The 15,824-nt window shown below is 45.0% G+C and overlaps 1 protein-coding gene across 1 annotated transcript in view; it reads left to right on the plus strand.

Moving 5' to 3' along the window:
- The first annotated feature begins 3,309 nt into the window (after positions 1-3,309).
- Positions 3,310-15,824, plus strand: part of OXSR1 (oxidative stress responsive kinase 1) — an 86,293-nt gene continuing 73,778 nt past the window's right edge. The window contains exon 1 of the mRNA XM_007517070.3: positions 3,310-3,745. Within this exon, the coding sequence (XP_007517132.1) occupies positions 3,676-3,745 (70 nt within the window). The 5' untranslated portion in view covers positions 3,310-3,675. The remainder of the gene's footprint in view (positions 3,746-15,824) is intronic.

Below are 15,824 nucleotides of genomic sequence, written 5' to 3' on the forward strand. Positions count from 1 at the left end.
CCCTTTCCCTCCTGACTTAAGAAAGATTCAGAAGTGCTTAAAATCCCTTAGTGCCTTTGTGTTTAAAGTACTATTTGCATGGTTGGCTTCCTCTCAGTTTTCAGAGGTCTCCAAACTCCTAATTTTTCTTCACTACAGCATATGGGCTTTTCCTGCACTGATACTTTATAATTGACCTTCCATGTATTTAGGTTGGTTGATTATTATTTCCACTAGACTTTGGGCTTCATGGAAACAGGAACTAAGTCACCTGTTTCACTGTGTACATAGTGTTTATGGCAATTCTCAGAAAGACAATACAAGCTGAGAACAAGGTTGAAGCTTGGACTCCTGGCAGCAAATAGCCACTGATTCCTTTTCTCACCGAGAATATGTGATCTTGGGGTCTTGTGTGTGGCTCAGTGGTTGAGTACCAGCCTTACATGTGTGAGGCAATGAGTTCAATTCCCAGCACACATGAGAGCTACAAAGATGATAATAGAAAATTCCATGTAGACAGCAGTGCACTGCTCTCTCTCTCTCTCATAATATATATTGATATATGTATGTACACAGATGCCACACAGGGGAAGTATCACAGTGCGTGCTTGTGACTGAGGGTCTGGTCTCTAGTACCAAACTAAAAAATAAAAGCACTGATGGCCAGGTGAATGTAGATAAGACAGGGGACTAAACTGAACCAAGTGCCACATTCAATCCCCAGAGCTACATGAGTGATGACCTGGATTCTTTTTCCTAATCTCACTAATGAAAAAGTCTCTCTTTCTCTCTCTTTTTTTTTAAAAAAATAGAGAAAGCAATTCTTTTTAATCTTCTTTTTTCTTTTTTTAAATATTTATTTTATTTATTTATTTCCTTTTGTTGCCCTTGTTGTTTTATTGTTGTAGTTATTATTATTGTTGTAGTTGTTGGATAGGACAGAGAGAAATGGAGAGAGGAGGGGAAGACAGAGAGGAGGAGAGAAAGATAGACACCTGCAGACCTGCTTCACCGCCTGTGAAGCGACTCCCCTGCAGGTGGGGAGCCGGGGTTCAAACCGGGATCCTTATGCCGGTCCTTGTGCTTTGCGCCACCTGCATCTCTCTCTCTTTTTTAAATAATAAAATTAGGTGGCCTGGAGGTGGCACAGTGGATAAAGCACTGGATTCTCAAGCATGAGATCCCAAGTTCAGTTCCCAGCAGCACATGTACCAGAGTGATGTCTGGTTCTTTCTTTCTCTCCTCTTATCTTTCTCATGAATAAATAAATTCTTATTAAAAATAAATCAAGACATAAAACAAACAATAAATCAAAATCATTGAATCTAACCTCTATCAGGTAACACAAAGATAGCCTAAGAAATACAATTGACCATATCTGGGTCAATTAACATCCTGAATTTTCACTATTAGATTAGTAGCTCCTTTTGATCGGGAGAGATTTTTGACCACTTCTTCTCTTCCCCCAGATTCTGCTAATCACGTCTGGTCTTTTAATTTCCTGTCTCTTAGGCTTCCTTTGTGTTACCTGACAGAAGCTAAGAATTCAGTGCTCCTGCGTGGTGGCTGGGGGCTCAAACCCAGATTTTTGTGCGTGGCAAAATGTGTACTCAACCAGGTGAGCTATCACTTGACTTTCTTCTCCCCCCCCCCCCCCCCCCCCCCCCCCCCCGTGCTGGGGCCTTGAATGTGTGCAATTTCACTGCCAACTGTTTCATATGTAAGACTCACACACCCACACTGCACAAAACTGGAGCTTCCCTCTGGTGTTACAATTCTTTCATGTGGTGATGGGGTTCAAACAGAGACAGCTGCATAGAGCAGGTGAGCTATTTTCCTCTCTCTAAACCAATTTCTCTTTTTAATTAAAAAAAAAAAATTTTGCTTCCAGGGTTATTGCTGGGGCTCGGTGCCTGCACTACGAATCCACTGCTCCTGGAGGCTATTTTTTCCCTTTTGCTGCCCTTGTTTATCATTGTTGTTGTTGTTACTGCCATTGTTATTGTTGGATACGACAGAGAGAAATGGAGAGAGGTGGGAAAGACAGGGGGGAGAAAGACACCTGCAGACCTGCTTTATCTCTTGTGAAGCGACTCCCCCTTCACTCCTCCCCCTCCCCCAGGTGGGGAGCCAGGGGCTCGAACCCGGATCCTTGTGCCGGTCCTTGCGCTTTACCCACTGCGCTATCGCCTGGCACCAACATCTTTTTTTTTTTTTTTTAAAAGATGAGTGTGAGATACAGAAAGATAGAGACAGAGATACCAGAGCACCGCTCAATTCTCTCTTATGGTACCGCTGGGGATTGAACCTAGGACCTTAAGCGCCTCAGGCATGAGAGTCTTTTGCAGAACCATGATGCTGTCTCAACACTAAACCAATTTCTATAGCAAGGCATCTACTATGTTTTCAAACTTGGAAAACTGTCACCTCTGCTCTGACAGGAGTTTCCTAGTCTCTCAGTTTCGGGTTGGAACCATGCTAACTCTGGAGAGTCTGGTGCAAATGCCACTTGCTCCATGAATGTTCTCCAGTCCTACCAGCTAGGTGGAAACTCGTTCACAACTGCACTCCTGCAGCTCTCAGACGATGGTTTTGGTTTTGTGGTTAGTGAACCTCCTTCAGGGCTCAGCTGAAGGGTCCCGTCCTGCAGGAGGTCTGAGACTCGCAGAGAGAACTTCCGCCTTGAAAAAAAAAGTGTCATCACGGGACAAGCTTCCGGTTCCACTCTGTCCAGTGGCCCAAGGCCTTTTATCCCAGTTGGCAGTAGTCACACCCCATGGCTACCGCACCCGACCGCTCCTCTCGCTTCTCCACACACTGCTGCACCCTCCGCACGTCTCTCGGGTGTGACGGCTACGCCGTGACGTCACTCTAATGACACGCAAAGCGAGCAGGACATTGACAACCTGGAAGGGCTGGCGCTCTTGCGCGGAGAAGCGCGCTCAGAGCCCGGAGGCGGGCCTAAAATATAACTGACGTCTGCCCGCACCTATTGCTTTTCGGACTCCTTCTCAAACCAACCAATGAATGCAACGGCTGAGACGACAACGTGCTCCTGCCTGGGGAAGTGACTCCGCCCCCTAGTCTTGGTCGCCATGCTTGATGTGGCAGCCACTGTTGCGTTATTTTAGCTTCATCTCAGGCTTTTCGATACCCTAGCTGGACCCCGTCCCAAGCACGTCCTGCCTCCCACTATCCCAATTTCCACTTCCTTGGGCTTCTTCCTTGCTCGTTGCTGGGACAGCCACACTCAACATGTCGGCCAGAGGCGGGGTCGAGGCGGAGCCTGCCCTGCGCGGTGACGTCAGCGCGCTGCGTGTCGGCAGGTGGAGGGAGAAGGGAAAGTTTGGCCCGTGCGTGGGGCTGGGGTGGAGGGCGGGACAGAGGGGCTGGGCCCGAGGCGAAGCTTCTGTCTCTGCTGCAACGAAGGCCGAGGCCGGGACTTGGGCCGGGCCGGGCCGGGCCGGAGAGTGGGGGGGGCGTCGGAATTGGAGGCGAGATCCACCGGATCCTCGAGCCCCCGCCGCTGCGCCGCGCGGTGACCCCGGTGTCCAGGCGCCGTCGGACCCGCGGCTGATCCCCAGGCGCTTGGTGGGGGCGCGGCGGCGGCGGCGGTTGGGGGTGGGGAAGCCGCGGCGAGGAGCGGGGAGAGGTCAGCGAGTTTGCGGGAGGACGGAGAGCCGTGCCGCCGCGGTCATGTCCGAGGACTCGAGCGCCCTGCCCTGGTCCATCAACAGGGACGATTACGAGCTGCAGGAGGTGATCGGTGAGAGCTGGCGCCGCGGGCCGGGGAGGCGGGACGCCGGGGGCGGGGGGGGGGGGGCGCCGGGTCGGGTCCGGCTGCGTCTGCCGGTGCCGCCCGAGGGGACTTGCGGTGGCGCGCCGGGAGGCGGGGTGCGGCGGGGCTTGGGGTGCCCTCGGGAGGTTTGCGGGGTGACAGATGTTTGAACCTGAGCCACAGAGGTGCGAGAGGGGGGGAGAGAGAGGAGAAGAGAGAAAGAAAGAGGGAGAGAAAGAAGAAAGAGGGAGAGAGGAGAGAGAGAAGAGAGAAAGAAGAGAGGGAGAGAAAGAAGAGAAGATAAAGAGGGAGAGAGGAGAGAGAGAAGAGAAAGAGAAGAGAAGATAGAGACAGGAGAGCGAGAGAGAAAGAAGAAAAGAGAAAGGGAGAGAGAGGAGAGAGAAGGGAGGAGAGGCAGAGAAAGAAAGGTGTGCAGGCGTGGGACAGACCTTCGGGCGGCTGTACAAGAGTTGGGGTGCTGGAGGGGTGGGCACCCATTTTTGAGACGGGGAGGGTGCAGGGTGCTTTCGGGCCCCCGCATGCCGTGGGAAGCTCCCGAGTGCCAGGCGGGCCCGGGGCGGAGCTGCCCCAGCGGAGTGGACCCGGCTCCCCAGCGCTTGGAGACCCACCTGCCTCTGAAACCAGGGAGGTTGGAGGTGCCATCAGTGGACAGGGCAGGGGGAAAAAAGTTAGAGATGTTGGCAAGTGCCAGGAAGGAAATAGACAAGATGTTCTGATTAGAGGGATTGTTTATTTATTTATTTATTTATTTATTCCCTTTTGTTGCTCTTATTGATGTCGTCGTTGTTGGATAGAACAGAGAGAAATGGAGAGAGAAGGGGAAGACAGAAAGGGGGAGAGAAAGACAGACACTTGCAGGCCTGCTTCAACACTTAGGAAGCGACTCCCCTGCAAGTGGGGAGCCGGGGGCTGGAACCGGGATCCTTAATTTTGCGCCACGTGCACTTAACCCGCTGCGCTACCGCCCGACTCCCAATTTTTTTTTTTTTTTTTTTAAGGTGGAGACCCGGCAAGGATGCTTGGAAGGAAGATATTTATTTATATATTTATTTACTTTCCTTCCCCTTTGCGAGGCCATGGTATTTAAGTTGAGCACCACAGGATGGAGAGGGTTCTTTCAGAGCCTAAGAAAGACTTTACCCCCCTACTCAGGAATGAGGAAATGCAGAGGCCCGGAGGAGGGCGAGAGCACTGGACAACTAAAGGAGACTTAGGAGGAATGAGAGAGAAGGGCAGGAGCAGCTTCTAGGGACCTTCTCAGCCCAGGAAGGGTTTTGCAGTGGAGAGATGCAAGCAGGGACGTGACAGAATGTGAGGGATCTGGCTGCAGGACTTGGGGTGTGTGTGTGTGTCTGTTTTTGGGGATGCAGTCCAGGGATATCTTTCGGCAGATCAGCATCGCACACAGGTTTGGACTGCGATTCTCAGGCACAGTGATTGGCGGAGTCTGGGGACTGAGCCGAGGTGTTATGCTTGTAGGACACTAATGACCTTAGAAATCAAATGGGGTAACTTGGGAGTGGCATCATGGTGGTTAAGGTGTTGGACTCTCAAGCATGAAGTCCCGAGTTCAGTCCCTGGCATTGCATGCGTTAGAGTGGAGCTTTCTCTTCTCTCTCAAACAGATCTAAAAAGAAAGTAAACAGAAAAAAAGAAATGGACAGTGCCTACATCCTTACTGGTTGGCTGAAGGATACTATTTTTTTCTAGTTCTATCCTAAAATTAGTTTATAAAAAATACTGGCTGAAAACTGTAGTTGGGGTGTGTGTGTGAATTGTACCTGTGTCTGTTTCAGAGAAACTTTATTATCTGAATACAGGGCATGGGGCGTTTATAGAACTACAGTTGAGTAGCCTGTTGGGAACAATGTTCTTATTTATTCATTTATTTATTTATTTTTACCAGAGCATTGTTCAGCCCTGGCTTATGGTGGTGCAGGGGATTGAACCTGGGACTTTGGGGCCTCAGGCATGAGAGGCTGTTTGCATAACCATTATGATATCCACCTTCTGCTCTGTTTTCATTCTTTACTTGAGAGATTGAAAGAGAGGGAGAGGAGAAACATCACAGCACCACTCCACCATCCAGGAAGCTGTCTTCTAGCCCGTTATATTTCCTCCCACCCCCCAACTCCCATAAAAAAAAAAAAAAAAACAAGAATCCTGCTCATCTTTGGCATACAGTGATGGTACTAGGGATTGGATCTGGAACCTCAGAGCCTCAGGCATGAAAGAAAGTCTATTACATAAGCTACGGTGCTGTTTCCCGTGGCCATCTACTTACTTTGCCCATCTTTCTTTTCTTTCTTTCTCTCTTCCTTCCATCCTCTCGTTCTTACTTTCTTCTTTTTTATTTTTTTCACCTCTACGGTTATTGCTGGGGTAAGGTGGCAGCACTAGGAATTCACCACTCCTGGGGGCCAATTCTCCCCACCCCCCTTTTTTTTTTCTCCTATTTTATTCAGTTAGGCAAAGAAGCATTGAGAGGGGAAGGGGCAGTAGACCTGCTTCACCACTCATGAAGTGTCTCCACTGCAGATGGGGAGTGAGGGGCTTGAAACCGGGTCCTTGCTCATGGTACTATGTATGCTTAACTGGGTATGCCTCTGCCAGGTCCTCTCTCTCTGTGTCTCTGTCATCTTTATTAATGAGAAGTAGGAGAGGAAGAGCGTCAGTCTGCTGGTGTATGTGCTTCCGGGGATTTAACTTGGGATCTCATGCTTGAGAGTCTAGTGCACCATGCTACCTCCCAGACCACCTCTGCTTACCTCTCTAGTCAGACCTGAACTGAAATGAACCTGAGTGACATTCCTTCTTCCTCAGGCTACTCTGTAGGCCTCTGTCCTTGTTATTTGTTAGGCCTTTGACATACACTGGCTGCTCCTAAAGGCATCTAGGTCCCAGTCTTGATTCATTGCTTCTGGGTCCTGTAATTGGAGTTTTGTGTAGACGAATAGGGTTAAACAGGAAAGGTAACTCTAGAAAATGTGTGACAGGTAAAGAATGATAGTTCCTATCATTGATTTAGAAGTGGGTCATTTTGTTTTTCGTCTCCTTTTAAAAAAATTATTTATTGGGGCCAGGCCATGGCGCACCTGGTTAAGCGCACACGTTACAGTGCATAGGGACCCAGGTTCAAGCCTCCAGTCCCCACCTGTACAGGGAAAGCTTCACAAGTGATGAAGCAGGTGTCTCTGTCTCCCTCTCTATCTCCCCTGCCCCTCTCAACTTCTTTCTGTCTCTATCAAATAAATAAATAAATAAATACTAAAAAAATATTAATATTAATAGGAGGAGAGAAAGAACCAGACATCATTCTGGTACATGTCCTGCCAGGATTTGAACTCTGGACCTGATGTTTGAGTACCCAACACTATCCACTGTGGCACCTCCTGGATCACCATTTTGTTTTTTTCTTTCTCATACAGTATCTATTAATTAATTATTGAGACAGAGAGAAAGAGAACCAGAGTACCACTCTGGCACATGCAGTACTGGGGATCAAACTCAGGACCTAATGTTTGGGATTCCAACACTTTATTTCCTGGACCACCTCTTGCTGTGTGTCTTTGAGGGTGAAATGGATGGCAGTGGTTATTCTTGATGCTTTTGCTACTTTCAGAATTTTAAGAAAGGACTGGAGAGATTTATGAACTAGTGTGGTATCCTCAGACCTGTAGAGCAGGCGTGGGGCTGTATAAGGTCTGTGAAATCATTCAGACTGGCCCTGCCAAGGCAACCACAGGCTACACCTAGGAACAGTTAAGTGCTGATTTTTTTTTCCCCACTAGGGTTATCGATGGGGCTTGGTACCTGTATGATTATTTCACCACTCCCAGCAGCCATCTTTACATGCCTGCCTTTTTTCTTTCCCTCCCTTCACAGAGAGGGGGAGAGAGGGGGAGAATGGGAGAGAGAGAGAGACCTATAGCATTGCTCTGCTTCATATGAAGCTTGCCCTCTATAGGTGGCGGCCAGTGGCTTGAACCCAGGTTCTTACAGATGGTAACACGCTCTCTACTGAGTGTACCACTCATCCCCTCTCTAACTCTCTCATTCTCACACACACACAATATATAGTGTATATTGATATCTGTGTGTACACACACATAGACAAATAGGTGAAGTATCACAGTGCATACCTTCACCCCTTGAAGTGCTCCAGGTCACCCCATTTGATTTCTTTCCCCCCATTTGATTTTTTAAAAAACTTTATTTATTCATTTTTTCCCTTTTGTTACCCTTGTTTATCGTCATTGTTGTTATTATTATTGTTATTGCTGTCATTGTTGGATAGGACAGAGAGAAATGGAGAGAGGAGGGGAAGACGGGGGAGAGAAAGACAGACACACCTGCAGACCTGCTTCACTGCCTCTGAAGCGATCACCCCTGCCGGTGGGGAGCTGGGGGCTTGAACCGGGATCCTTACTCCGGTCCTTGAGCTTGGTGCCACGTGCACTTAACCCACTGCACCACCGCCCAGCACCCCCCTTTTTTTTTTTTTAAATTTTATTAGAGCACTGCTTAGCAGGGTGAGGATTGAACTTGAGACATTGGAGCCTCAGACATGAGAGCCTCTTTGCATCTTCCTCACCCAACCCTATTTAATTTTTTTTTCTTTTCCCTTTTGTTGTCCTTGTTTTATTGTTGTTGTAGTTATTGTTGTTATTGATGTCATTGGTGGATAGGACAGAGAGAAATGGAGAGAGGAGTGGAAGACAGAGAGGGGGAGAGAAAGATAGACACCTGCAAACCTGCTTCACTGCCTGTGAAGTGACTCCTCTGCAGGTGGGGAACCAGGGGCTCAAACTGGGATCCTTACTTGGTCCTTGCACTTCACGCCACGTGCACTTAATCTGCTGCACTACTGCCCGACCCCCTCCGCATTTATTTTCTAAGGTCATTAGTGTCCTATAAGCATAATCGCCTCAGCCTCAGTCCCCACCCTTCTGCAATCACTGCTTCTCTGAGAATTTGCAATCCAAGTTTGTGAAGTTTTGATCTGTCAAAATTATCAAAAGTTGGGGGGGGTATAGCATACTGGTTATGCAAACAGATTCCCTGAGGCTCTGAAGTCCTGAAGCTCTGAAGCTGAGCAGTGCTCTGGTAAAAGCAAACAAACAAACAAAAATTACTGAAAGTTGGTAATTTTGTATGGTCTGTGAATAATGTTATAAATACTCAAATGGCCCTTGGCAGAGAAAAGTTCCTCCACCCCTGCTGTAGGATATCTGAGTGGGCAGAATGTCATCACAGTGCCTTAGGATGCTCTACTCACTTTCAAAGCCATCATAATCTTCATAAAAGATTAAGAATTCCAGGCCTTGCAGAAGTGTGCCTGGTTAAGTGCATATATTACCATGTGCAAGGACCTGGGTTTGAGCCCCGGCTCCTCACCTGCGGGGGTTATGATGAAGCAGGTCTGCAGGTGTCTTTCTCTCTTCCTCTCTATTTCCTCTTCCCCTCTCAGTTTCTTTCTGTCCTATTGAATAAAATAGAAGGGGGTGGGAGGAAATGAAAAAAAAAAAAGCCACCAGGAGCGGTGAATTTTTAGTGCTGGTACCGAGCCCCAATGATAACCCTGGTGCAAAAAAGAAAGAAGAAAAAAAAAAAAGCCAATGTGATTTGACCATACTAATTTTTTTTTTAAAAATATTTTATTTTATTTTACCAGAGCACTGCTCAGCTCTGGCTTATGGTGGTGCGGGGAACTGAATTTAGGACTTCGGTGCCTCCGGCATGAGAGTCTCTGCAGAACCATTATGCTATCTACCCCCACCCTTAAATATCTAATTAATTTATTCCCTTTTGTTGCTCTTGTTTTTTATTGTTGTAGTTATCATTGTTGCTGTTATTGATGTCATCGTCGTTGCTGGATAGGACAGAGAGAAATGGACAGAGGAGGGGAAGAGGGGGAGAGAAAGATAGACACCCGCAGACTTGCTTCATTGCTTGTAAAGCGACTCCCCTGCAGGTGGGGAGCCGGTGGCTCCAACTGGGATCCTTATGCTGGTCATTGCGCTTTGCGCCACGTGCGCTTAACCCGCCCAACTCCCAGTGTTTTTTTTTTTTTAATTGAGGTATAATTTACCATGGTAAAATGCAGCATTTGAAGCATACAATTCAGTGACATCTTATGTGAATTTACTATTTATTGCACAAATCAATATAACCCGCTGTAAAAGCATCCCCCTCATTCCACTGAGATTTCCTGTTTGCAGCTCCAGATCTTCCTGTGTCTATACATTTGGCTTTTCTGTCTGTATATATATATATATATATATATATATATATATATATATAATTGCATAACCATATGGTATTTTGTGTTGGACTTCTCTTTACACAATAATTTAAAAATCATATTCAGGCATAATTTATATGCCACCAAATCTACTTGTCTTAAATGGACAATTCTATATTTTCCGGTCAGTTTACAGAGCTCTTCAGTGATCACCACACTCCAATTTTAGAACATTTCCATCATTCCAAAAAGATGCCTCATGGCCATGTGTGGCCACTCCCTGTCCCTACCCTACTGCAGGCAACCTCAGATCTCGTCTCTGCCTCTGTGGACTTGCCTTTTTGGACCATCTATGCTAATGCAGCCATGTAATATATGTGCTCTCTGTGTCTGTGGCTTTTTTTTTTCTTAGCCATATTTATTTATTTACTTACTTATTGTTATTGCTGGGGCTCCTCTGCTTCAGGCCAACTTTTTCTTTACTTTTTTTTTTTACGATAGAAAGAGGGAGGGGGTATATAGTGTAATGGTTATGCAGAGAGCCTCTTGTGCCTAAGACTCCGAAGTCCCAGGTTCAGTCCCCCCCCCACCTCCAATAAGGCAGAGCTGATCAGAGCTCTGGTAAAAAATAAATAAATAAATAAATAAAAAATAGAAAGAGAGAGAAGGGATGATATTACAGTACTAAAGCTTTCTCCCAGCATGGTGAGAGCTGGGCTCCAAACTGGCTCATGAGCAAGACAAAGCAGGCAACTTCCCAGGTGAGCTGCCTTGTATACTTTCAGTGAAAAGTCTATCTGGTAGAGGGAGAGGGAGAGGGAGAGGGAGAGAGGAAGGAAGGAGGGAGAGAATGAATCAGAGCATCACACAGGCATATTGTAGTCAGGAATTGAACTTGAACTTAGGGTCTTCTGTATGCAAGACCTGTGCTCTACTGCTGAGCCACCCGCCTAGCCGTGACATAATGGCTTTATGAGGTTTGTCCATAGTATAGCCTGTGTCAGTACATGATTCCTTTTCATTGGACTCTGTGGTTATTTTGAACAGTGGACAGTCACATCAGATCTTAGTGTGAGCTTGTTCTGTTTTTCTTGTGTAAAAAGGAGGGGAAATGCTGGGTCATAGATCGCACTATGGTTAAGTTGTGAAGAAATTGACACCTTTTCACCATGACTGCCATTGACTACCATTTCACATTCCCGTCGGCACTGTAGGAGAGGACTCTCTCTACGTCCTTGCTGACATTAGCTGCCTGTCATTTTGATCAGACATGTCCTAGGGGGTATAAACGGGCATCTCACTGGGGTTTTTCTTTTAATGACTGATGGTGCTGAGTGTTTTTAGAAATGTTGATTTCCAGGGCTGTTGTCACAGGGCCACAGTTCCACATCTTCCCCAGATGAACCATCACTGCAGCCTGCAGACAAGTAGCAAGGGTCAGTATTGAAGCACGTGTCTGTGCCCACTGTGCTCCCACTGTGTGAGTGTTTGAATATAGTGTTTTGTAGTAGGTTGTAGTCTTCAAAATTAATCTTTTCGTTTTCTCCATGTTACAGTTCAAGTTTTATTATTGTTATTATTATTAATTTTCCTTTTTGTTGCCCTTTTTTTTAACCTCTTTTAAAATATTTATTCCCTTTTGTTTTTTATTGTTGTAGTTGTTGTTATTGATGTTGTCATTGTTGGATAGGACAGAGAGAAATGGAGAGAGGAGGGGAGGACAGAGAGGGACACCTGCAGACCTGCTTCACTGCTTGTGAAGCGACTCCCCTGCAGGTGGGGAGGTGGAGGCTTGAACTGGGGTCCTTAGGCAGGTCCTTACGCTTCACCCACCATTTGCACTTAACCCTCTGCGCTACCTCTGGACTCCCCACAATTCCAGTTTTTTTCAAGAAGCAAGTGCAACATTGGTGGCCAGACCAAAGTTTTGAGGGATCATTAGAATTTTGTTTTTAAAGATTCAGGCTTTTAGGAAATGGCGTAATGCTGTGGTTCTCATCAGAGCACATACATTTGAACTGTATTTTTTTCCTTACATGTGCTAATTGGCATTGTAATATTTGTAGGATTTTTGTTGTTCACATCTTGTGCTGTTCTCTCTTTCTGGCAAAATTCTATAGGGAAAAGGACATTCCCTTCTTGTAGCATTTTAAGGCCATATAGATTAGACACTGGCAAACTTGGATAGTGAGCTGCTTTGCCATGTGAGACCCAGGTTCAAGCCTGGCCACTACCACATTAAAGCTTCAGCGCTATGGTCTCAGTCTCTCCCCCCACCCCCTTCTTCCTCTCCCCTCTCTCACTGCCTCTTTGGGTTTTTATCGGATTTTTTTTTTTTTTTAATTGTCACCAGAGTACTGCTCAACTTTGTTTTATGGTGGGGTGGGGGATTGAACCTAGGACTTGGGAGCTTCAGACATGAGAGTCTCTTTGCATAGCCTTTATGCTATCTACCCTGCCCTGCATTGTCTTTTATATAAAAAACAAACAAACAAACAAACAAATGAAAACAGGAAAGCATGTAGCTTGTGAATGCAGAGATAGAGAGCATTTCCATTTAAAGAGTTGTACCATCAAAGAAAGAAAATAAAAGGCTGTGGTTCAGGCCTGGTCCCCACCACACTAGAGGAAGCTTTGGTGCTGTGGTGTCTTTCTGTCTTCCCATCTTTTTCTCTGACTTTTTTTCTTCTTTTTTAAATTTTTAAATATTTATCTTCTCTTTTGTTGCCCTTGATGTTTTTTATTGTTGTTGTATTTATTATTATTGTTATTGATGTCATTGTTGTTGGATAGGACAGAGAGAAATGGAGAGAGGAGGGGAGGACAGAGAGGGGTAGAGAAAGAAGACACCTGCAGACCTGCTTCACCGCCTGTGAAGCGACTCCTCTGCAGGTGGGGTGACAGGGGCTTGAACTGGGATCCTTACACTGGTCCTTGTGCTTCGCGTCATGTATGCTTAACCAGCTGTGCTACCACCCGACTCCCCTTCTCTGGCTCTTTATTTGAAAAGGTAGACTAGGAGCTGTAAAGCCCCAGTAAGGAATATATATATTTTCCTTGTGGCTATTTTTGGGCATATTGTGAGAAAATAAGAGAGAACACAATATTGGATCAAATATGGTCCTGCCAGCTCAGCTTTTTAGCTAATGAAAGTGATAGTCGATATTGATTTCTTCCATATAACAAGAAAACAGTTGTCAGTTGTTCAGAAACCTTCCCAAAAATAAAAGTCCTAGACCAGATGGTTTTACAAATGAATTCTACAAAACCTTCAAAGAAGAACTAATACCTCTACTTTTAAAAAGTCTTCCAGAAGATTGAAGACAATGGAATACTCCCTGCCAACTTCTATGAAGCCAACATCACCTCTGATATCAAAAAATGGCAGGGACACAACCAAAAAAGAAAACTACAGACCAATATCTGATGAACATAGATGCTAAAATATTGAACAAAATTCTAGCCAACTGGATACAGCAGTATATTAAAAAGATTGTTCATCACGACCAAGTGGGGTTTATCCCAGGCATGCAAGGTTGGTTTAATATACGGAAATCAATCAACGTGATCCACCACATCAACAAAAGCAAGACCGAAAACCACATGGTCATATCAATAGATGCAGAGAAAGCCTTTGACAAAATACAACATCCCTTTATGATCAAAACACTACAAAAAATGGGAACAAATGGAAAATTCCTGAAGATAGTGGAGTCTATATATAGCAAACCTACAGCCAACATCACACTCAATGGTGAAAAACTGGAAGCATTTCCACTCAGATCAGGTACTAGATCACTGTCACCATTACTATTTAACAAAGTGTTGGAAGTTCTTGCCATAGCAATCAGGCAGGAGCAAGGAATTAAAGGGATACAGATTGGAAGAGAAGAAGTCAAACTCTCCCTATTTGCAGATGATATGATAGTATACATAGAAAAACCTAAGGAATCCAGCAAGAAGCTTTTGCAAATCATCAGGCAATACAGTAAAGTGTCAGGCTACAAAATTAACATTCAAAAGTCAGTGGCATTTTTATATGCAAACGCTGTTAGAAGAAGTTGAAATCCAGAAATCAATTCCTTTTACTATAGCAACAAAAACAATAAAATATCTAGGAGTAAACCTAACCAAAGAAGTGAAAGACTTTTATGCTGACAATTATGAGTCCCTACTCAAGGAAATTGAAAAAGACACAAAGAAGTGGAAAGATATTCCATGTTCATGGGTTGGAAGAATTAATATCATCAAAATGAATATATTACCCAGAGCCATATACAAATTTAATGCTATCCCTATCAAGATCCCAACCACATTTTTAGGAGAATAGAACAAATGCTACAAATGTTTATCTGGAACCAGAAAAGATCCAGAATTGCCAAAACAGTCTTGAGAAGAAAGAACAGAACTGGAGGCAGAACACTCCCAGATCATAAATTGTATTATAGGGCCATTGTCCTCAAAACTGCTTGGAACTGGAACATGAATAGACACACTGACCAGTGGAATAGAATTGAGATCCCAGAAGTGAGGCCCTACACCTATGGACATCTAATCTTTGACAAAGGTGCCCAGACTATTACATGGGGAAAGCAGAGTCTCTTAAGCAAACGGTGTTGGAAAAATGGGTTGAAACATGCAGAAGAATGAAACTGAACCACTGTATTTCACCAAATACAAAAGTAAATTCCAAGTGGATCAGGGACTTGGATATTAGACCAGAAACTATCAGATACTTAGAGGAAAATATTGGCAGAACTCTTTTCCACATAATTTTAAAGACATCTTCAATGAAAGGAATCCAATTACAAAGAAGACTAAGGCAAGTATAAACCTATAGGACTATATCAAATTAAAAAGCTGTACAGCAAAAGAAACCACTACCCAAACCAAGAGACCCCTCACAGAATGGGAGAAGATCTTTACATGCCATACATCAGACAAGAGGCTAATAGCCAAAATATATAAAGAGCTTGCCAAATTCAACAATAAGAAAACAAATAACCCCGTCCCAAAATGGGGAGAGGACATAGACAGAATATTCACCACAGGTGTCCAACAACAGATGAGTGGCTGAGCAAGTTGGTGGTCTATATGCACAATGGAATACTACTCAGCTATAAAAAATGGTGACTTCACCATTTTCAACCATTCATGGATGGACTTTGAAAAATTCATGTTACGTGAAATGAGTCAGAAACAGGAGGATGAATATGGGATGATCTCACCCTCAGGTAGAAGTTGAAAAACAAGATCAAAAGAGAAAACCCAAGTAGAACCTGAACTGGAATTAGTGTATTGCACCAAAGTAAAAGACTGGGGTGGGGAGAACACAGGTTCAAACAGGATAACAGAGGACCTAGTGGGAAATGTTATGCATGTACAAACTGTTGTATTTACTGTCAAATGTAAATTTATTCCCCAATAAAGAAATTAAAAAAAAAGAAAACAATTGTCATAGTTCTTGTAGGTAGATGCTAATTAGACTAATCATGTTGATCATTTTGTAATATAGACAAACATTGAATCACTACATGCACATCTGAAACCAACAGGTTTTATGTTTGCTCTTCAGCAGAAATGTTGATAGAGCAGATCTCAGTATGTTTAAAAAGTATCACAGGGGGCCAGGTGTTCGCGCAGCGGGTTAAATGCACATGGCATGAAGCGCAAGGATGAAGCACAGGGACGGGCGGAAGGATCCCAGTTAGAAGCAAGCGAGGATGGCTGACAGGTCTAGGATCCCAGTTAGAGCCCCCGGCTCCCCACCTGCAGGGGCTTGCTTCATAAGCAGTGAAGCAT

Source organism: Erinaceus europaeus, chromosome 21, assembly GCF_950295315.1.
Source record: "Erinaceus europaeus chromosome 21, mEriEur2.1, whole genome shotgun sequence".
NCBI lineage: Eukaryota > Metazoa > Chordata > Mammalia > Eulipotyphla > Erinaceidae > Erinaceus > Erinaceus europaeus.